The sequence below is a fragment of the Trichogramma pretiosum genome, unplaced genomic scaffold (assembly GCF_000599845.2).
Source record: "Trichogramma pretiosum strain Unisexual culture from Peru unplaced genomic scaffold, Tpre_2.0 scaffold13, whole genome shotgun sequence".
In the NCBI taxonomy this organism is placed as follows: Eukaryota; Metazoa; Arthropoda; class Insecta; order Hymenoptera; family Trichogrammatidae; genus Trichogramma; species Trichogramma pretiosum.
This window is the reverse complement of record NW_019641606.1, coordinates 1,398,584-1,421,165: the sequence shown is the minus strand read 5'-3', so window position 1 is coordinate 1,421,165 and position 22,582 is coordinate 1,398,584. Positions and strand designations below refer to the sequence as shown.

General features: G+C 43.0%; 4 protein-coding genes across 10 annotated transcripts in view; 1 reads left to right on the top strand and 3 right to left on the bottom strand.

The window, feature by feature from the left end:
• LOC106652102 (probable phospholipid-transporting ATPase IA) overlaps positions 1 to 12,379 on the bottom strand; it is a 30,971-nt gene extending 18,592 nt beyond the window's left edge. For 3 of the 7 annotated variants that reach the window (XM_014370857.2, XM_023458433.1, XM_014370858.2), the window contains exon 1: positions 11,287 to 12,379. The gene's annotated coding sequence lies outside the window, so the exon portion shown is untranslated. The remainder of the gene's footprint in view (positions 1 to 11,286) is intronic. The other 4 variants (XM_014370860.2, XM_014370855.2, XM_014370861.2 and 1 more) reach the window with 2 other exon arrangements.
• Positions 12,380 to 13,684: 1,305 nt separating this feature from the next.
• LOC106652007 (SET and MYND domain-containing protein 4-like) lies at positions 13,685 to 16,061 on the bottom strand. The gene is made up of 6 exons (XM_014370724.2): positions 15,666 to 16,061; positions 14,933 to 15,593; positions 14,598 to 14,869; positions 14,324 to 14,521; positions 14,101 to 14,244; positions 13,685 to 14,026 (listed from the first exon to the last, which is right to left on the bottom strand). Exons 1-6 carry the CDS (start codon positions 16,029 to 16,031, stop codon positions 13,685 to 13,687), a joined length of 1,983 nt encoding a protein of 660 aa, XP_014226210.1. The 5' UTR covers positions 16,032 to 16,061.
• A 449-nt stretch (positions 16,062 to 16,510) lies between these two features.
• Positions 16,511 to 17,477, top strand: LOC111693569 (phosphatidylinositol N-acetylglucosaminyltransferase subunit Y). Its single transcript, XM_023458422.1, has 2 exons — positions 16,511 to 16,666; positions 17,320 to 17,477. Exon 2 carries the CDS (start codon positions 17,344 to 17,346, stop codon positions 17,461 to 17,463), a length of 120 nt encoding a protein of 39 aa, XP_023314190.1. The 5' UTR covers positions 16,511 to 16,666; positions 17,320 to 17,343; the 3' UTR covers positions 17,464 to 17,477.
• A 41-nt stretch (positions 17,478 to 17,518) lies between these two features.
• Positions 17,519 to 21,264, bottom strand: LOC106652048 (H(+)/Cl(-) exchange transporter 7). Its single transcript, XM_014370787.2, has 9 exons — positions 20,726 to 21,264; positions 20,392 to 20,526; positions 20,086 to 20,284; positions 19,741 to 20,006; positions 18,793 to 19,665; positions 18,543 to 18,722; positions 18,246 to 18,455; positions 17,918 to 18,163; positions 17,519 to 17,841 (listed from the first exon to the last, which is right to left on the bottom strand). Exons 1-9 carry the CDS (start codon positions 20,978 to 20,980, stop codon positions 17,659 to 17,661), a joined length of 2,547 nt encoding a protein of 848 aa, XP_014226273.1. The 5' UTR covers positions 20,981 to 21,264; the 3' UTR covers positions 17,519 to 17,658.
• Between the last annotated feature and the right edge of the window lie 1,318 nt (positions 21,265 to 22,582).

Below are 22,582 nucleotides of genomic sequence, written 5' to 3'. Positions count from 1 at the left end.
AAAAACTATTTTCGTATTTTTTTCAACCAATCTCAAATAAATTTCCCTATTTTATTTTGCGGAATCGATTCAATAAAAATAAACGTCAGGGGAAAAAGCGAAAGAAAAACAAAATACCACTGGAAATCGAGGCGCGCAACAAAGTTTCCGATAATTTTACGAAACTCGATAATTCTATTGAAGTTTTTTTTCCTACGTAACTGATTACCTCTGATGGACTGGTAAAACTTCGAGTTACAATCCTATATACCCATGCAGTCCGGTATAGCGCACAAAAAACACATACTCCACTGGAAAAAAAGAGAGAAAAAAGCCTAGTCAAACGAAGCGTGTGTGTGTGTGCTTCGAGCAGCTGTAACGTACACATGCACTCGCTCCAACACACGTTATACACATGACACGTAGACAAGTGTGCAGCATCACCTAATTAGGACGAATATGCGCGCGCGTCTACTCGTTCGCTCGCTCGAGAGCGAATCTGCCTGCAGTTCTCTTGTCGCACCTCCGCGTGAAACGATTCGAAAACGAGGCTAGCGTGTATACGAAGCACGGCCAGATACTCTCTGTGTGCGCCGAGTGTGTGCCTGTAACGATAGCGTACACTCGCGAATGTACTGCACTCTGGCAAAAGTAAGTAAAAAATGGCCTGTACGCCGGTGTACAGACGCGAAGCGACTAACGCGGACAGGCCTCGATTACTCATTTTCTCAAGAGAATTAGCTTTTTTTTTTATCCTTTGTTTTTCTTCATATTCTCCGGTGGATATATCTTTTACGGACAATCCCCGACGGTGTGCGTCACGTTGTATTATTTTACCGATAACGCGCGGCTGTATAACAATTCACCTGTTGTCACGTCATTGTAGGATCGAACCAAAATCGATGTTATAGAAGATTTCTCTGAATAATTATTACGCATCGCTGATATACTTGAAAATAAGTCGAGATTTTCTCAAGAATAATGCAGAAAAAAATTTTTAATAGCCTTAAGCCAAAACTTCGTGAAGTTTTACGCGTTTTGCTCGAGACGTATTTCTATATGTATATGTTTTAGCACTGACTCTGATTCTGAGTTCAAGTCGAGTTGAACTTTATATTGGCGCGAATTGTGCCGTGCCGCTGTTTCGTCGCCTTAATGGTATTGAACCGTTTTTCTTCATTTCCGTTCCGTTAGATCTTGCTTGCGTCAAACTTTGATAAATTCGAAGTAAATTTTAAAGTGGGAATTTTCTTTTTTTTTTCGATCCAAAGAACATGATATGTTTAAAATGACGTCAAAAGCAAAAATTATTTCTGGCTAGGTAGGATCAATTAAATTAATTAAATTTCAAGATTGTCTGAACGATTGACGATTTCTAATCCCTTTGTAGTGGTCTCGGTGTCTCGTTTATACAATCAATTCGAAGCTTCAATCGAGAGGAGGCGCTTACCCTTGTTTCATCGAACGTCCCATAATTGCCAACTTTAGAATTTATCATGTTCGAACACACTGGCGGAGCGGCTGATAATGACAATTAATCACTGGATCGCGTGCCAATCCGGAAGCAGAATCGCGAGCACAGAAGAACAATTCAACATGATTCACACTGTCACGATTGTCCACGCACACGCAGAAAGGACAGATTCGTTGTACGCGCGCAGCACTCACACCCACGAGTCTGTCGTTTCGCGGATCAACTGAGAGGCCGGCTGAACAACGCGAAAAAGCTAAGCCTCGCTAGATGTGTGTACATAAGCTATCTCTGTATATGTATAAAATAAGCCAACCAACTGTAAGAAGACCACGCATACTAGCAGCGACAGCAGCAGCGACAGCCAGCGAGCCGCTCAACGCTCACACGAAGATAGATAAGTCGAAGATAAGTGTCGAATGTATCATAAGTCGTGTGTGTATTGAAGCACACGAGTAATTCGATATATTGTATGCTGCGACGAGTATAATGTGGAGCAGACTGCTCGCCTGATGCAATTTTAGAAAGTTAGAAAGATGATCGATTTTGCGACGAGCTTTCGATTTTCGCGGTTTTCGTAGCGGTCATAGGACTCGGCGCTGTCTGTTCACGCTGCAGTTCACTTGATCGATGTATGCATGTGTAAAATGCGTTCGCGATCGCTACACGTGCTCGGAAAAATTGTACGGTTAGGTATTGAATTTTAGCTCGAAACAAAAGCATGCGTGGAATTTTATATATTTCGCAAAAGTGATAAAAATCTTTGATCATTTTAAAAAAATTAACGTTCAATCATTCACGAGGTTTTGAAAGAAAGCAGCAACGATTGAGGTAAAAAATTAATGAAATTCAGGGTCGATTGAATAGTTTGTGCACCTACATAGTTATCGGTATCGATAATCAAAAACAAATCACTGCTATGCTAGCTACAACTAATAGCGAATATAATTGAAATTTTTTTAAACTTTGATTTGAGCAGATAAAGTTTACGGAGCGATCAAGCATGAACGAGGAAACTGCCAGTAATTGTTGAAATGAATTGAGGTAAAAAATGGCAAAAATGTGCTTTGGTGAAAACAATTTCGTTTGAATCTTTTAGCTTGTCAATACTTTGCGTGGGCAGCTCATAATTAAACGTACTCTCGCTTATGCACGAACGAATTTTTAATATAGTTGTACTTGATACATTTTTCCACACTCATTTCGGTTTTTTAATTAACTAATATTTGTACTCGTGTACGTACTGCGTAAATTTTACTCATTTCGAATGGAACTGTAATGAAAAGTCACCGAGTACTTTTCGCAAATTTCTTCCACTTGTTTATTCTTCGGTGTAATATCAAAAATACAGCAAAAATATTGCGTCGCGCGTTCCAACGGACCAAAATAAAATTCACATGTGCGTGTGCGTGTGCGTGTGCGGGTGGCACCCCGCGTCTAGTCGAAACAGAGAGCCGCGAAAGTTTCCAAGACGACTGACCGCGATTCTCTCGAGAAGCAGCGTATCGCACGATGCAAAACAAAACCAAGCCTCTGTGTCTGTGGCGGAAAAATTTTCAAGCCCGGTACGTAACGCGAGAAAAAAAAACAATTAATTGCACCGGATGAAAATCAATGCGAGATATTACTGCAAAGTATTACTGCATCGAGGCGGACGATTACGCATACGTATATAGGCAGGCATCAAAAGGCGGATGCTGTGCGCAGTGTATAAATGTGTACAATGCCAGCGTGCGGGCAGTCAATCGTTTTATATGGAGAAGCGCAGCAGCTTACGCGCGGCCGCTATGATGCTGATGCTGCACGACTGAGATAATTCGCATAACGAGCTGTAACGATGCATTGATACTCGTTCGCTGACACATATATGGCGCGCGTGTGTACACGTGTGCGGCAGTGCGTCGCGGCGTATGCGAGCTCGTGTCTGTGCGAGCCAGACGTACTCGGCATTGTTGACGGCATTTTCGCACTCGGCCAGTCGGGGACGCGCTGCACGAGCGTGATTTATCCGATTTATATACATACGGCTAATAAGAAAAGAAAATGTCGCGCAGTGGCAATAGTGTATATACACACAGCAGTAGGAGGAAAGTTTCCAAGTTTGCAAAAGTAGTGCCGTGTAATCGACATCGAAGTTAATTTTTTTCCAGCTATCCGCGACTACGAGCCTCGTCTATATGTAGAGGGAAAGAAATTCGAGGCTTTTGGAATTGCTGTAGTAAACTGCTATACGTATACTCTCGATTCTCAAAGTTTTCCAGCATTGGCAAGCTTTCAACTGTTTGGATTTTCGAGTTAGTTCCGCGCAGCCACGAGTTAGGAGCGCGCGGCTCGCGAAGCTTAACCGTTAAAGCACACACACGCGCACACACAGGCCTGGATCGACGACGTAGTATTTTTTACGATAGCCGCTCGCTTCTTTCTTCTTTCATTTTCTTTTTTTTTTTTCATGATAATCAATAATATCAATCTCGCATATTTCGTTTTAAAAATAAAACGATAAATAATAAACACACATACGGCCTATGCGCGGGTGCTCTATAATAACTAACTGGACTGGATATTCGCCTCGCGCGCCCAACATCTCGATTTATTGGAAATATTTTTTTCGCGCACTTTGTATTCGATAAATTGTTTTTTTTTTTTTTCAATTTTCGACGCACTCTACGCGTTGCTGTAAAATCGGTTCTGGGGTTGACTTCTGACACGCGCAAAGGATTCAAATGAGACAATTAATTGCGAGTATAGAGAGGACTTACAACATCGACGCGTATGAGGCGGCGAGGGGCCGTCTTTGCTCGCTTTGCACAGGTAGGATTCGTCGCACCGATCCTGATGCTGCAAGCCGCCGCGCGAGAGCCACGCGCGATAGTACGCCGCAGGACGATGCTAACCCGTTGACGATTCCATCGTCACTAGCGCAGCCGACTATCGTATGATGTGCAGCCCCCGGAGTAAAGGGAGTCGGTGCCACGACTGGCAGTTATCGATACACTGATATATCTATACGCCAAGCCCAGGCACATCGCGTACGTATACATATGTACACGCGCCTGTATGTGCACGGCTATACAATACGTAATTGTGTGTGTGCTTGTGTGAAAATATATACCACACACCTAGCATGTGACTACATAGAAGTAAAAAAGGAGAGAGAGAGTAAAAAAAGGCGCGCGAGCGCCAACACACATAACGTCTTAATTATAATTGAAAGCCAACTTGTGTCGCGCGCCCACTCGACTCATTGATCGCGTGGCCGCCGGTTTAAGGTCTATTATTGCTTCAACACCTATAAGAAGAGGAGTATCGTGTGAGACAAGGCCAGCTTTTTTCCTCGATCCTCTGCAGTAACGGACAATTCGAGATTAACTTCTTGACGTTATCGACAATTATTTATGCACTTTTTTGCCGCTCGAGAGAGCAGGAATTCTTAATTGTGCAGCAGTTACGCTGTAATTAGGATAATTAGCATTAACTCGACAGATTTATAAGTTTTCTTCGTTTTCGATTTACACTTTTTCAAGAGCTTCGTGGCAACTCCTTCCTACAGAGTTGAGCGCAGCGACGATGGATTTGCTCAGTTTTCAGATTCAACAAGTTGACACCTCATTAATTGAGACAAAATAATATTACAAGTTAAAATTATATAGATATGAATTAAGATAAACATAAATAATAATATAGTCATTGAGCCATACAACTACGAGGGGAACATCGACATCAGCTATAATGTGCAGAGCAAGGACAAAATGGATTTTCGTAAAAATAAAATAAACAAAACTATGCTCGTTGAAAGTAACTTTTACACCTTTCGCTCTCCGCTCATTTTCCACATTTTATCGCTGCAAACCAATCGTCGACTTTTCTCTGCCTGTTTCGAAATTTTATTATGACAAGAATTCTGTACGGAATAATAATTATTCGCGGTGGTTTGCCATTAACATTTTTTCCTGCATAGGAAATCGATTTTAATGAGTCTTCGAGTAATGCCAATAACGAAAGCAAGTTAATTGGAATTTAAAAAAATTAAAATATATACACAGTATTAAATTAAATTGAATTTAAAAGAAAATTAAATCATCAATTGAGCTTTTATAGATTTGTTTTATGCACGATTATGATTTTGGTAAAAACTTTTCTTTCGCGCATAGTAGACAAAAGCAAAAATGGGTAGCCTAACTGGATTCGTTCATTTTAACCTGTGCCAAAAATCATCTTATGTAATTGTAACCGCTTTCTCGCTTTTGATCTCTTTGTCCTTTTTTAATTCTTTTTCGATTTTTCAAAATTCAAAAGTGCTCAAATTCGTTTGTTAGTATTGACTTCAATAATACATAAAAAATGAGTTATAATTCATGAGTGACTCGTTAATTATTAGTTTAAAAAAGTATTCGTTTTACTTTTTCACTCGTTATTATCGGGTGTTTCTCTATCTCTCCGTTATTCATTGGAATTGCTGAGAAATGTTCTCGTGATACATAATCAACCCCTTTCATCTATAACTGCAAGCTTTCGAGCTGTCAACGCGGCTGGACGGGCGTGTAATAACTTTGGGTCACGATTCATAATTGACATTGCACGGGCTCCCGCACATATATTAGGTGTTAAAAAAGCACGCACGCTCGAGCGAAAAAAGTCTTGAAACACGATACCCCACCGGCTGAATTTTAATTACGTCAGCACGCGAGACTTATTCCATATACAATGGTTCCACGACGTGCTTCTGCCACCTGTGGTGTTACGGCTATATTATATCAGTATGCATACGCATTTGATTAGGATGTGCATGTCGCCGCCAACTCCAATATGAGCATGTAAATTACACGCTAATTAAAAGCTCAAACGCAGCCGCCTCGCGCAAGAAGTAGGTTGTATTTACTTCGGACTTGATGCATGCGACTACAGAGATAGGCGTGCGCAGGCGCGTAAAAAAGCATGGCACGATTTAACCGGATGATTTTTCATTGAGCTTTTGCGCGCGTATATTGAAAATCGATAAAGCCCGCATAAAGCTCGACTATTTAAAAGCCCGCAAGCTCGCGGTGAACTCGAAAGACGAATAAACTAAAACAAGAATTAGAGTTGAAATAGTCATCATCGCGTACACTGGGCGTGGTGGTTTATGATGTTTCCGCTCTACTTTCTTTTCTCATTTCATTTTTTTCCTCCCATTTCTTTGGAGTTCTAAGCACGACGACGATGACGACGACGACGAAGATGGTCGCGAGTAAGAATGGGGAAAAAAGCACATCATGTACACGCTTATAGCTTTCGAATTCAAAACCGAGCAGAGAAAAAACTGACGCGAACTAACAGAATGGGAAAGAAGCCGAGGCAGCAGCTATATAACGGTGAACACTTGACAATGGCGTTGAAGCAGCGGGGGCAGTCGTATGAGTTTACCTCGTGTATATATACAAGAAGAAGCGAGGGAAAAAAAGTGAATCGTTACACCTTTAATGCGCGCGCGCGTAATACCTTTGATATATACGCGGCCGCACACATAAATCGCTCGAGTGCGAGTCACCGCCCGAGCTGTCTAGAGTTTCTCGCTTTCGTCTATAAGTTCATCATTTCGTCCGAGGCACGATATAATAATTACTCAAGCCGACAGCGCTGACGAATTACGAAAAAATATTAGTTACGGTATCGGGTACTTAGCGATGTCGTTGCGGCGTTAATCGGCACGCGAGAAGAGTTACAAAGCTTATTAGTGCTTTGAACGTTTATTATATGTATGCGCGATGAAGAAATAAAAGAGCGAGTGAGTGCGCTATTGCGTAATGCGCGTCTGGCAAGTAATAACGTCATTTTCTTTTTTCCGTTTTCTTTTCGTTATTACGTATCGCTCGCGTACGCACAATTGATATACAGAGCGGCGGCGCGCGAAGACGGAGAAACGCGTTGTAAAGCGATACGAGGGTATAAATAAGAGACCGCGGCAGCGCGCGAAGAACAATAATAATTTTTGCGAGACGCAACGAGAGCTTTTTCGAGAACCGTCTGTTTAGTATATACGCTAGATGCGAGGTGTACGTCTCTCGCTCCTCTCTCGCTGTCTCTCTCTCTCTCTCTCTCTCTCTCTCCTGGCAACTAGGTCGCATATACGTATGATGTATAACAGAGGCACGCGCGATTTATGTATTATGCATTTTGTGCACTGGGCCCGTTCATCGGAGCAGATAATCGTTTTCATGTGTATAATGGGCTCTCTCTCCCTCCGAAATTTCATTTACTATTTTGGCCGAAATACAAGTAGAGAAAGCAAAACAATACGAAAATTGCTCGACTTTCGCTGGCTGCCAGTATGTAGCGGTACTACGCACCACGTCTATGTGCCGTTTATACACATCCACGTGAGTGGGCAAGTGTATAGTGGTCGGCGTGTGCACGACGTCGCTCTTTTTGCGCGCTATTAAAAATGCAATAGGCTAGAGGCTCGCCTGCATCGGTCATTGCTATCTTTTTTTTTTCGCTTAGCCGCGCGAGCTACGTCGGCTACACGTTACACGTATCCCTCGCGAGCCACATCGATCGTTTTTATTAATGAATCTTCAACAATGAAAACAACGAATGACTCGATCCGCACGCGGTACTGCTTCGTATACGGAACGCGCGTTTATTTTTCTTCCTTGTTTATCATTATTATTTATTTATTTATTTTTTTTTTTTGCAGGAGTAGCAGCGATCGATCGGATGTTGTATGGCTATAGCGCGACGAGACAAACAGACACGCGGGCACACAGCTGCGTACGTTCGAATTTCGAATTCGCACGCACGCGAGGCATGAATCGGTAATTCAATTCGCTGGAGTGAGAAACGATGTATAAAAGGCTCTCTCGGTTAATGGGATTCGCGACGAGGGTTGCATTATAGGGTAGTAGGCGCGGAGCTCATAGATTCTGCACACGAGCTTCGAGCCGCGGTATTAGCCGCCTCGAGTGCATAGTTTTTTACGTAGTAAAAAGGTAACTTTTGCTACGTGTTTCGAGAATGCGATGCCGCACACCCATTATAGATCCCAATTACGAAACAAAGGCGTTATGTATTTTTTTTTTTATTTTTCCTAAAAAATAACACGCGATTCACTCTGACCGTTGATGCTTGCACACCAATGCTCCCAATTATCTTGCACGACACGATACCAACACACTTAGTTTAGATTGACTAATATGCTACGTACACAGAATGATTTTGTTACAATCTAAAACATGAACTAATCGAGCGTAGTAGGGGTTTTCCGTGTACGATGCGCGACATCAACAACAATGTATAGAATAATCATTGCTTCTCGCGAGACAGAGACCCTACTAGGCTAAATTTAAATTTTAAGAACTATAACAGGCTCATTCTGTGCACGAGCCGTATCTGTTTACCTTTGAAAAATTCTCGAGGGCGTCGAATGAGAAAATGATCGAAAGCGTCAATATTGTATGTAAATATTATTGTATGTAAATATTATAGTGCATATACGGTACGATTGTCTGATGGTTGACGAGCACTTGGATAAATTATTTGTTTTTAATTACATATCACACGTCGCGTGCGTGCGTCAATAATCAAATATTGGAAAGCTGCTGCCGTTACTGCGGCCTTGTCAATTTTCTTATCGGCCGAGTTGATCTTTTATCAAAGGATATGTTTTTATCTGTATAAGGCTCACGAATGCACGAGGGTGACATCCATTTACCAAGTTAATTATAGACGGAACGAGGCTTGACTAATCTCGCCTGCATCGAGATGTTCCGTATAAAATTTTGAATGCGTATCATTCGATCAATCATGAATGGCTACGTACATTCCGCTTTTATCGTTATGAATATTCAAGGGGAAAAGAGTAATAAACGCCGTGAAAATAAAAACAATGAAATATATCAAATTTACGAGAAAAATGTGAAAATATACATAAATATAAAACTGTATTTAGAATCCAATGTGTTTCGCCGGCTTCTATAACCGATTTTCCGATGATCGTAATTTTTTATGCGCCGACGAAGCGCGTGAAAGGATGCAGCTGTCGAAATTTTTACACTCACTTACTCGGTAATCAAATGAAATTATGCGACGGTTACTCGACGCACCGATAAGGCTATCGATGTGCGATGTCATTTAAAAATATTTCCTCCGCTTTATATTTTCTCGTCTGCTTGTTAAACGAAGACACATAAGAATAATTTTATCAACCTTAGTTTCAACTAGCTCCGGCAAGTAAGCATCGGCCAAGTTTACGAATGTACGTGTAGCATGTGAGAGGTATTTATATTGACAGTGACAAAACGATGTCACGGTCGCCTTGAGCACTTTGATTCCATACAACGTAGCATATAAAAATATATACATATATGCATGGATTATATACGTAAACCTCAAGCTTCGATGACAATAGGCCGCAAATACGTAGTCCGAACGAGCCGAGAGCGACACATACGCGCGTGAGATTCATAATTAACGTACGCATTGTTGTGTTTATCGTCACGTGTTCCGATGAGCTGCGACATATACGACATTTGTGCGAGCGACGTCGATGGCAAAAAGGGTGGGAGAGAGAGAGAGTAAATAAATAAACAAAAAAATCAAAAAAATTTCCGTAGGAAAAAAAACGCAACTGCTGTTTCATTCGTACAAATTGAAGCTCGCCTCGGTAAACGTTTACTCGTACTGCGAAATTGAAGCTTTCCTGCTCTCGAGCATTTCAAACACTTCGTTCAGACTGTTAAAAGGCCAAAACGAGTGATGCACTTCAAAATGTTATTTTGGATTACAAAATAGAATAGCGTCTCGGAGATGTAACTATTGTCATAGAAAATACGAAGCTAAATCCTGGTATGTCGAAAGAATTAAATTTGCTGGGTAAAAGATTCAAATGCACGCGTATTATTTTCTCTTGACTCGGTGACAAAATTAAAAAGTCTAAGCGGATTACTTTCAGTAAGGATAGGCAAAATCGCTATACGCTTTGTATGCCAAAGTCTCGAGTAAATTGTTGAAAAAATATCGTTGTTTCTGTTTAAAAGTTTTTTTTTTTTTTAATATTAAGTTTGTTTTGTTCGACGGTGTGCGCAAACTTGATCGAATGGACCTTACTCGCATCGTAACGCGCGTAAAACGCAATATAAGCTATACGTGTTATGGAGCGAGGCGGGCGTTAAATCCGCACTATATATAGGGGACAGATGCACTCACAGCTCACGCATACACGTATTAAAGATACACGCACACACGGGTCCGCTAAATGCTACGGGGATTTATGGCGCGCGTAAGTCCGCGTAAGTCTCGAAAGCTATGCCATTATAATTCGCTCGGGCGCGACTAGCAGCGGCGACTCGTCGCGAGAGACCGTATGCAATATTTACAAAACACGAGGCGAGCACAGCTTCCATATTTTATGCTACTATATACGACAGCTATAGGTACGCAGGGCAATGTGCGAGCAGCTTATATAAGGGACTGGATGATAGTATCGAGTAAAAGTACACGCGTACTGCGGAGCGCCAACATAACCTCTGCAACGTGTACTGCTACTACTATGCACATTAGCTCGGCGCAGTAAATATGCACTATATGCGATACATAACGTCGACTCGCGATGGCAAAAGATGCGATGCCCGATATTATGTATACAAAATGCAGCTCTCACGTGCGTGCGTGACTCCACACACGACGATTGGCCACGCATCAGAAATCGTGTTTATATGGGCTGCGGATCGCGCACACGAGCCTCGATCAAACGTCGGGTATTTACACGCTTCGCTGCACCGATATATATACGTTATGTATGTTGTGCATACATTACGGCTCTCATTACACGCATGCAAGGAGCTGTTTATAAAACTCACCTCTAAATAGGGCAAGTGCAAGGGCTAGGGTAGAGCTGTCGTCTGCGGGATGTCTGCTCGATGATGATAATGACGATGTTGATGATGTGGGTCTTTTTCGTTCATCGTGTTTATGCTGATCTTGCCGACGAGGATGATGTGGATGCTGCTCCGGCAGCCTAATCGGCATGACTCCCGCACTTACGCTTGTCCAGGATGGCAGAGCAGACGAGAGAACGAGAGAAAAACAAAAACAACGGAAACGCACACGACACGAATCACCAAGAGCACAGTGTTTTTTCCTCTTGTTCTCGCGCCACGACGGGTCATCGACGCAGCGCAGCCTCTAGCCGTGCACTCTAATAACGCTGCATCTATAGCTGCTGCTGCTGCTGCTGCTGCTGCTGCAATGCTCTATATGCAATGTGTATGTCACTCCGCAGGCTTCTGCAGTCCGGCCAGCTCGGCCAGCGTCCGCGTGTCCGTTTGTAAACAAACGAGCCCGTACTGCTACTCTACTGCTGCACCTTCGGGCTGCACTACCCTTTATTATACGGCACGTATAAAGTGTGTGGCGAGTAGTAGGAGCCAATAGGCAGTAGCGGTGCGCGGCTCTCGCACAATTTCATGATATACAATTTTCCACGAGCGATGCTCTCTCGCTCTCGCTCTCTCTCTCTCTCTTGACGGACGACACGTACAAAGGAGCTCTCTGTATGAAGGCGCACACGCGAGAGTCCGCACGCAGCACTGCACACCGCACTCGGCACACGAGGCTCGCACACTTTTGCTTTTTCGATTATTGCGTGCCGTGCACGCGCGTTACAACGACACCGCGGCCTCAACGTGCGCGCCGCTCGTGCACTTGTCACTCGACAGTTATGAGTTTCCGCTCCGACAAATGGATACGAAAAAATTTAAAAGAAAAAAAAAAGAAAAATCAGAAAAAAAGCTCTCGAACTTGATATTCGCCTCGAGTGTACTCGTATGCTCGTTGTAGGTGCATGAGTAGAAATTTTTAGGACGCTCGAGCGGGCCTGCGTAAGCTCTCCACTTAGTCGTGTGATATATGATACGGTATATATAAAGTATGTATCGCCCGTGTGGGCGGGTGCGAGCTTTAAGCGCGGCGAGTGCCGACTGCCGCGCGACCGAAACTGACTGCCGCGCGCCAGCCAGCTTAGAGGCGCGCCGTCGTGCATCTCTCTCGCCTACTGTGCATATATATATATACACCTATACACATCTACATATGTATATAGCCTCCGCTATATAGGCAGTAGCCGTGTGTAGAGAGCTCGATAGCTGCTGCTGCACATACATGCGTATACACACATTTAGAGGAGCCGAGCTGCGCTCGCGACGGCGCGTACACTGTTTACCGAGCCGATGCACGCGAAATACGTGTATTATGCAAGCTGCGCGCGATTTATTAAGAACAAAAAACAATGCCGAGTAATTTTCTCGGAATCAACGTTTAAATCGAGCACCGTGTAATGTGTGTATTGTGTTGTACGCTATGAGCGGCGGCGGCGGCGGCGCGTGGGTGGGCGCGCGCATACAACTACGCACGAGATTTGCCGTTGTGATTTTCAAAAATAGCCGCTCCGAAAAGCTCCGTGACTATTGTGGAGACTCGACGCTCGAGAGACTTGGAATTTGAGAAAATTTTTCATGAGACTTTCGCAACGAGTCTGCACGTGTCTGTTTTTCAAGACGATCCGCACTGACCCACTGCTGCAAATTGTATTAGCCCGCCTCGAAGAAAACAACTTTTGCGCACGAGCTCTATACTACAATAGCGCGATGTCCGCGCTCGAGTCCTGTGCAACAAAGAATCGAAACTGTTTTTTTTTTCATCGTCATTACCCGATTGGTCGCATCGTCGCATTAGGAGGAAGCGAAGGTGGGTGGTGGTGGGGCGAGAGAAAAGACGCGACAAATTTTCATTTTTTAAGGTCAAACAACGAATGTCCGGATATAGACTGCGACGCGCACACGCGCACAACGCCGCTCTGCGGGCGATATACATCTAAAAACTGCTTATGCGCGATCGAACAATTCCATGTATTCCGCTTCTAATGTGGTCACTTATAGTACAGAAATATATTACACGCGAGTAGCAGCGACGGCGACCGCTTGCACTTAATTGTGTATTATTCATCGTGCACACAGACGAAAGACTGTAGTATGTAAAATATGAGCTCTATATTGTACGTGCACACGTATGTTATAGGCAGTTTACGCGCATGATTTTGTACCATGCACGATGCGGCGAGCCGCGTGTGACAAATGTATTTACGGCTAACATCGATAATTCAGGCAAGTTTTTACTTTCGCATGTCGCTGCACCAATTTATTCGTCGTTACTTCTGTACACTATAAAGTAAAGAAAAAATAAAAACAATAAAACGAACGATCAGTCTTCTATGTCTGCTTCTTCTTCTTCTTCTTCTTCGTCGTCGCTCGGGATAAACTTGATCCGCGGTTTGATGTCCGACAAGTGGCACGTGTTCGGTACCTCCAACACGTAGCTGTAAAGCTCATCGAAAGCCGTAATGAAAGTGGCCATGAGATACTCGAGACGCCAATTGGGCAGCTCCGTAAACATGATCACGAGATAGATTGCGTAAGCGATGTCGTTCAGTGCCCTGGGATCGTGCGCAAATTCGTCCTCTTTGAGATCGTCGTAGTAACGATCTACCAGCTTCATGGCGTTCTCCGTTGCGCTCATTTCTGCGGGCGACTTTGTCGAGTAACTCTGCGCATGCGACGATCGAGTGTTCGATTCATTAGACTTTCAAATTTTTACCCGATTGAATTTGCGTTGATTACCATTCCGTAATGTTGCATGTAAGCGTAAATGGGCCAGTCGTCCTCGCAAGCGATGCAACGACAGGTGAAGTTCGACTGTGAGAGTAGATTGTCTCGGTACTTTTTCTCGCATTCGCTATAGGTTGGTCCGTAACACTCGAACAGCTTAACGATAGATTTAACTTGTACAATTAAATGCATAGAAGACACGCGAGTAGGCAAATTTCCCTGTTTTGTTTGTTACCTGTTCACCCTCGGCGATCGGTCGAAGAGCGTAAAGAATATTTTTTCCATCTTTGGTCTCGCACCTGGCGACATTAGGAAAGCAGCTGTGATTGATCAAGCTCATAGCCGGGTCGAGGTAGGTAGCTGTACTGTCGGCCTCGTCGCCGTTGTTCTGCCATTCCCAGCTGTACGTCGAGGCAAATTTGGTCTCCGTGTACTGAACGTAAATAAATCAGCCAGTTTTACTTTACAGTTATCGCGGGAGATAATACAAGAGCGAGAAAAATCAGAACCATCGTCGCGTTGGTCTTGACGACGTGCTGAAAGTGCGACAGCAGCCTCGCCACGAACATGGCGTCCTCGTTGAGCTGCAGCTTCTTGATGTCAGCCTCGAAGCCGGGAAACAGATTGGTGTACTTGGCGATGTGGTAGAGGATCGCGGCGGTCTCGGTTGCGATGGCTTCGCGCACCTCGTCGTCGCGGCCTTCGACGTTGGCGAGCAGGCTGTAGCAACTCCGATGATTGGGCAGAAACATACCGTCGGTGAATCCGCGCGTGCGACGATCTGCGTGTAAAAGATTTTACGTAAAGATGCGATCGATGAAAAATTAGCTCGAAATCGAATTACCTCGTTGCTTGTCGATCTCTCTGCAATGCTTCTTGAGCGTCTCCAATTGGCCGTCGACCTCGAGCATGGCCTTGATCAGCATCCTCAGAGCCATGAGCTTGCTCGTTCTCGCCAAATCGATGAATCTAACGGTTCTGCCGACGATCGGGCACTCGAAGCGATGAAATAGCTGCCAGGCGGACTCGCGACACTCGTAGGTGCAATAGATGACCTGGGAGCAGTGATCGCAGGGCACCCCGTGCCAGGCGAAGCGCAGACAGTGCCAGCAGTTGAGATGCTGGGCCGCCTCCGAGGGCAAGACGACGTAGGCCTGACCGCAGTAAAAAATGTCACCGGGCAGGACGTTGCGCGTCGTCACGAGGTGTCGACCGTAGCGATAGCTGCCCGCCGCGGGATTGTGATTGACGCGACAGCTGCTGGCGTTCGGGATCTCGTCCGATTGGTGCTTCGTGATTTTGTCCGGGTTCGGTAGATCGACTTTGGCCTTGTCCCGGTCCGAGCCACGGATCCGACCGCTGCGAAGTTTCACCAGGGCCAGAGCCAACCTCGCCTGAATCTGGTAGGTGATGCGCTCGTCCAGGTCATTCGTAGCGAACAGATACTGCATTCCTTGGCAGGTGACTCGGGCCGTCCACAAGCCGAGCTCGGCTTCGCACTCGACCTAAAGCAGCGCTCGATATCGATCCGACGTCTATTATTCGTCCATCATTGATACGACGATGATAATGTATACCTTTCGGCAGATTGTCAACGCGCCGTCCTCGTCGCTCAGCGGCAAATCCATCAACTTGTCGAGATCCATGAACGCCTCCTTGTAGCGCTGCAGATGCATCAACAAGATCGAGCGGTCGCGGTAGGCCAGCGTCAGTTCTTCGCTCTCGCTGGGGGCCTGGCAGACGGCGCACGACAGCAGCCGCAGCATCTCCACGTGCATGTCGGCGTTGTGCTCCTCGCTGTGGTAGAGCCGACGGGCCCGCAGACGCGAACTGCGCGACTCCGAGATGCTCTTCGCCTCGTAGGGCCTGTAGTAGCTGGCCACGAGGAGCTCGTCGAGTTTTTTGAAGCCCATTCTGAGGTAGCGATTCTCCGACTCGTCCATCTCAGCAGTCTTCGAGTGGTTTTCTTTTCGTTGTCGCTATTGTCGTTGAGTCGCGTTCGAGCACCAACTGAGAATCTAATGCGAAATACCAGAGAAATGAGGTGAATGTTCGAGAGGAAGGAAACGAAAATCTACGGGATACGTTCGAATTTCGGCAGTTACGAATCTTTTGTTTTGTATATGCACTGCGACTCGACGCGAGAACCCTTGAACGCCTATATATAATCGAAAGCGGTGCACGCATTCTGCTATGCCTCACACATGCACAACTCGACGAGACCGACAAGACTCCGATTTTCTTACTCTTTATTTTTCACGGTCTCGGAATATCGGGCCAACTGAATGTCGCGCGCCGCTCCATTGCACTATGCGCCATCTCTGGCGACATGCTTTCAATTTGGTCGACTCGCATTCCAAAATTCCATACGCGATGCCACCATTGATCGCCGCTTGCATGCATGCTTCCGAGGCCGCACCCGTCGGCTCGCAATATTTCAGGTTATGTCTCGCGGGCTATTGTCGTCGGGTTATCTTTATCTTTTGTTTATATGATTTCTTGCTTTGACAGTTGACGCCACACAGGCACGATAGACGCCCACTTAGACGCCAGTAGATCAAAACAAAACTGTCGAGTTGTAAGTGAAGTTTTATAATACCTGTTATCTTTCTATTGTTTGCCTAATTTTCAACTCATTCGCTTGACTGCGCGGCAATTCGGAGCTCGATCGTCGTATGTTTGTTTTTTTTTTGTTTTATATGACAGCTGTCTATGTCATCGAGGGTAATAAATTGACGTCATAAATATTCAGGAAAAGATCTCCTGAATATTTATGACGTCAAGATAGTCCTAGATAGGGGAGGGAAGATTGGAACGATTCAAACTTTCTTCATTTTAAATATTCATCAGACCACCTATGTGACTTTCGTTTATATTTTTACTACCTAAACTCCTTTTAATAATCGCTTCCATTCATTTTAAAGATTATTTTAATCGACCCAATCGCTGTTTGAATTTTTTCTTATCAGAACATTTTTTGAATCATTAGATCCTCATCTTTTCGTTACTTCCGGCACGTATCTTTATCGTCTAACGATCAAACATTTTTTTCGAAAAGAGTACGATAAATTTCGGTCACTTCGAAATTATCAATGAGATGACACATCGAGCTGAGTAATTTCAGTTTCGGAATTGTCCAAAGCCGGCTTGACGAATCGATGTTATTTTTTTATAATTATATGCACTTCAAAGTATGATTCGAAATTCATATTTTTCCAACTTTTTTTGCAGATGTTGTTCAGTTGATCGTGAACCATGACGATGTACGTATCGGTCCACGAATATTATCTGCTGCTCGTTTTACTGTTAATACCAGTCTACCTGTTCTTTCGACTTTGGTCTTGGCTCGGTTGGCAATTGTTTATTAATAATTAAAACTACACAATTACGACAATATATAACAATATATATTTCATGTGTACATCAATAAATAAATATTCAAGATTTTTTTTACAAAAAAATATGCTTGTGTTTTTGCATTTTATAACATTTTCTCAATTACAGTCGAGTAATAAATTGTGTACGTGTACGTGCACTATCTTGGAAAAGTAAAAAAATACATGTCTCTTTTCAAATTTTATTTGTAATCGACAGCTCGTCGAGGCCCATGCGTCCTTGATGCTTCCAAATGCGATACCTGGCTACATCCTTGCGCGTGATCATTCCCACGACCTCGTTGAGATCGTTCACGACCGGTAAATGCCGTAGGCCGAGAGCTCTTAATAATCGGAATGCTCGTGGTAGTGTTGCAGACTAAAAAATATCAACATCTTGAACCAACGTAAAAAAAATTTGAGACTATTTTTCAAGAAATAGTTCAGTTACTCACGTGCTTAAGAGTATAAGGTGAGGGATTCATGAAAGGCCTCAAGTCTATGTCGTCCGTCTTTTCTTCTTCGGTTACGCTAACTTTATCTATCGTCGGGTATCTAGGATATTCGCTTCTGAACATTTCGATGCTCAAAGTTCTGCCCCATCTCTCATGGTACCTATTGAATATCTTATTTTGCAACAGCACGATTAACTGCGAACGAAGTATCATTCCGCGCAGTCGTCCGTAACAGTTTATTTCACTCTATAAAGTGGAGAAATAAATTATCAGTGATAAAGAACTCTGGTTTGGTTTCATTGATTAAAAACAATAGCTAATTACGTACCCCGTCGCTGCTTGGAGGATCTACAACGGGAAAACCATTAAATGACACACATTTCAACATTTCTACTATATGGCCGACATTTTCAGTTGTTTTGACCGTTACTACTGGTTGACTCATTATATCACTTGCATAAATATTGTTTGATAGTGGAGGAGCTTCCCATGGTAAGAGAGGTATTCCTCCCATTTGTATGTGAATATCATAAATACCCTGCAATTAAATTTGAAGAAATTTATAATTTATTTTAATAATTTATAAATTATCTTTCAATATACTGAATGAATCATTCATTATTACCTCATTGAAAAAGTCTCCCACCCACTTAGCCATAACAAGAACAATAATAATTGGTAAACCGATTGATATACCTTGGGTTGCTTCAATTAGTATACATGTCAAACTTATTGTCATTCTGACAACTCCTCCCAACTGACCAGCAGCACCGAGGAGAGCATATTTGCCTGAGTTGACAAAAGTCTGAAAATTTATGAATGAAATTTTATGATTAGCATAATTACTTTTTTTTTATTCTACAAATTATACTTACATATCCAGGAAATAGTTTTGCTAATCCAGAGCCAACGAGTCTGCCCCAAGCCGCTCCAATGAGTAACGAAGGAATAAATAATCCCCCAGATACAGATAATCCAAAAGTAAAAGCAGCAAGTATGAAATAAAATACAACAAAGACTGCCAAAGTTATATCTTTATGTGATCCTACAGGATCATGAAATAAAGAACGAACACTCCTTTCGGGTGTTTGAAACCATAAAGCAGCCACAGCACTGTATTCATTATCATTGCAATACATTTTAACAGGATTTTCAGTTGGATCTCTACCTATTGTTTTACAATCATCTATGTAGAATATCATCATATAACCCATTGTGGCACTCATTATTGCAACGCATACAGCTTCAAAAACTTTAACCCATTTATTTCTAACATATTTCATGCGAAATGATGTAATTTTGTAATTTATGTGATTCCATAAGGCACCTAATAAACCTCCAATAGTGCCCATCATTATAAACAAAGGAATTTCATATATCTGATAAGAGATGCTTTCAAATTTTCCTAAATTCAAAAGGCCAGAGAAAGATAAATCTCCTGGGTGCCCATGATAAGCACTTAAAATTATGTTCAGTGTAAATGTTGAGATCATGCTAGCAAAGAATGTTCTCCATGTCAAACTTTGGTTAAAAAAGCTCGTACCCTCTTCAATACTAAATAAAACACCTCCTATTGGAGCACCAAAAGCTGCAGAAACACCAGAAGCAGCTCCTCCAGATACAAAATCTCTTTTTTCATGATCTTCTCTGAAGTATCGAAAAATATTTAAATCTTTTTTAAAAGTTGTGCTTTTTCCTTGGGATAATCCAGCTGCAACTACAGCCCCAGCATGTATCATTGGTCCTTCCTGGAGAAAATTTACATTAATTAAGTAATTTTGAAATGCAAAAATAGATTTGATAAGCTCTTCAAAGTATTTTACCTTTCCTGCAGCAAGTCCACCAACAACAGATGTAACAACTCCAATACATTTAACAAATAAAGTTTTGATCCTAACAACTCTTGGGATTTTAATGCCATTTAAATAACATTTAACTTGAGGAATTCCACTTCCAGCTGCTATAGGTTCAATGAAAGTAACCAACATTGAACCAATAAATACAGGAACAATATTGTAAAACATCCACATCAAATATGGAATCCATAAGCAAGTGCTGTTATCATCTCTGGCAATGCAATTATCAACGACTACGATAAATGTATAGTTAAGAAAATAAGTTGAGTTAATGTTGTTACATAATTTCATCAATATGTGGTAAAAGGATACAGTCTCTCAGAGATCCATACTTCCATTTGGAAATTAATTCAATTGAAATATCTATGAGGCACGCAATGATAGCAGTGCAAATGCCTATCAATAGGAAAATAAACCATCTTGCAATATTCTTCTTAACGACGTACTTGTATCCTTTGTGTCTCTCTTCATCTTGCAATAAATGGTTTTCATAGATATCATAATCTAAACTCTGAAAAATCATAAACCCCATTAATAATCATAATGAAAAATAATATAGATTCATTATTATTGATTTGTTAACTGGTGCTCAATGGGTAAAGAGTCGATTCGTCATACCTCGTATCTGCTAGAGAGAAAATTGGTCGATCCGGGCGACACTTGGTCCTCGGAGTAGAATCGCACGTTGTGCCTGGTGGAGGCACTTTCCGTGTCATGTCCAAAGGTCGCACGGCTTTCGGTATTGTTGGAATGCTGGAATGAAAACAATACGTCAGTATGACTTTCATGTGCCGCTTCGACTATCACAGAAAATACTATGCAAGCGATAACATGCGCAGTTATGCGTAATGACAGTCGAGACAGCGTTATCATTTCATGGGAGAGAGCATGTGTCATGCTTCAGCTCATGTGCCGTACGCATTTTTATATTATTATATTAAAATTAACTCACGCTGGCTCTGCTGCTGGAATACAAAGACGGAGTATTTCGTCGAGTTACGTTGCTCGCGATCTCGGAATTTCCGAAGGAGTCAGCAGCAGCAGCAGCACCGCCCCGTTGAGCCTCACTGGGACTGATGCGTTGGGCGCACGAAGAGATGGGCAGTATGTCATCGTCGCTGTCATCTGCGCCCTGATTGTTGTCGTTGTTGCTGTTGACGCTCGTTGAGACCAAGACGTTTACGTGATCCGAGGGGTCGATCGACATCTTTGACGTTGCACTCGACGCTACTCGGCACTATCATAGTACTATTGCATCTAGAAGTAGATAGGCGAGAAATGACACTCGTCGACGGATACTTAACAGATGCTCTCGAATTGATTCGTGCCGATTTTCATCGTCGAGGATGTGCACAACGCGAACGAGCTCGTCTTAATTTACGAACAAAAGCTCGACTGCTTCGCCTGTTTATACTCCGCCACTATAGCAAACAATGAGACTCGTGAGACACTACGATTCTCGCGATACTACGGCTGACTGCTGCCGTTGCTGCGTGAATACACATAATATAGATAATAGAGACTACACGCTCTACAGTCGTAGTGTCGTCGGTGCAAGTGTGCGACTGTACGAGAGCGACCTCTGGCGGCGCAATCGGGACTCTGAATGGAAATGTCATCATTGACACAAAGCTCGCGGACAAAAACAAATAACTCAGCAAATAACTCAGCGATCGGGGGGCTATGCACATACATTGCCATTTCATCATTTTACATTTTCAAGCTTCTGCAATTTATGGTCAATTATTTATGAAACGTCGAAGCTTCCATAATAGTGAAAAAATTATTCGATTTCAATAAGTACGAAAATCTTGCTCGAAATCGCTTTCTAGAGCTTTTTCGTCTTCTTTTGTCTGATTACCGCAGAGCCAATTGTCTAACGAACAATTTAAACCTCTTTTGTTTTCATTCTGATTTCTTGCATTTCCATCTCTCTTTTGCGCCAATTGCCAGCAACGATGACCAGCAGATGTTTATACAAAGTAATGTTTTTGACACTTGATTTTTCACGATTCTCTCGCGAGCATAATAAAGCTCGAGCGTGCGGTTATCTTTTCCGCAGTCGGTATACGCGAGCTTTCGATGTCAAACAGTTCTCGTCGTTCGGTAACGAATCAACTGATATTTTTTTCTTTTATCATCGCATCGCGCACCGGATTTGAAATATAAAGTTATAACTCGATCGTAACGATGATTTATTTACATAAAAAAAAGTAATGAATTGCTATGGAAAAAAGTTGGATCGCCGTCACTCAATGCTAAAATTATCATTGCGAGTTTAATGAGATTTTCATTAGGCATCATTCATCATGTAAGGTGCTACATTATGAGCACATTCACCTTACGGGGATACGAAAGCACACAGGGTAGAGGTAAAAAGCTCCATAGAAGTTCCGATGAGATTTTTCCAGGGTTGAAGGTGCGGGGGCAGGTATTTTCGGAGCAACGCAGCGGAAAAATACTCGAGTAAGTGTAGTTCTCGTTACGAAATTGTTCCGTAGAAACCTTATTTCAATTTCAGTCTGCATGTCTGGAGCTTTTACGCGTTTGACATGGATTAATTTGCATGGAAATGCACAACGGTGCACTTTATGCGATTTTCGAAAAGTCCATAGAGTTTACCCGATCCAGAGGAGTATTTCACGCAGACAGCCGAACACGATTTCCATTCGAGGGCTCGACGTATAGTATGCTTACTACGAGTAGCTATATAAATGTATAGGATGTGTAGGCCAGAGCTCCGACGGTGTATACAAGCTCGCACAAAACAATACTCAACAGCAGCATAATCGACGAGTGCCGAGACGGC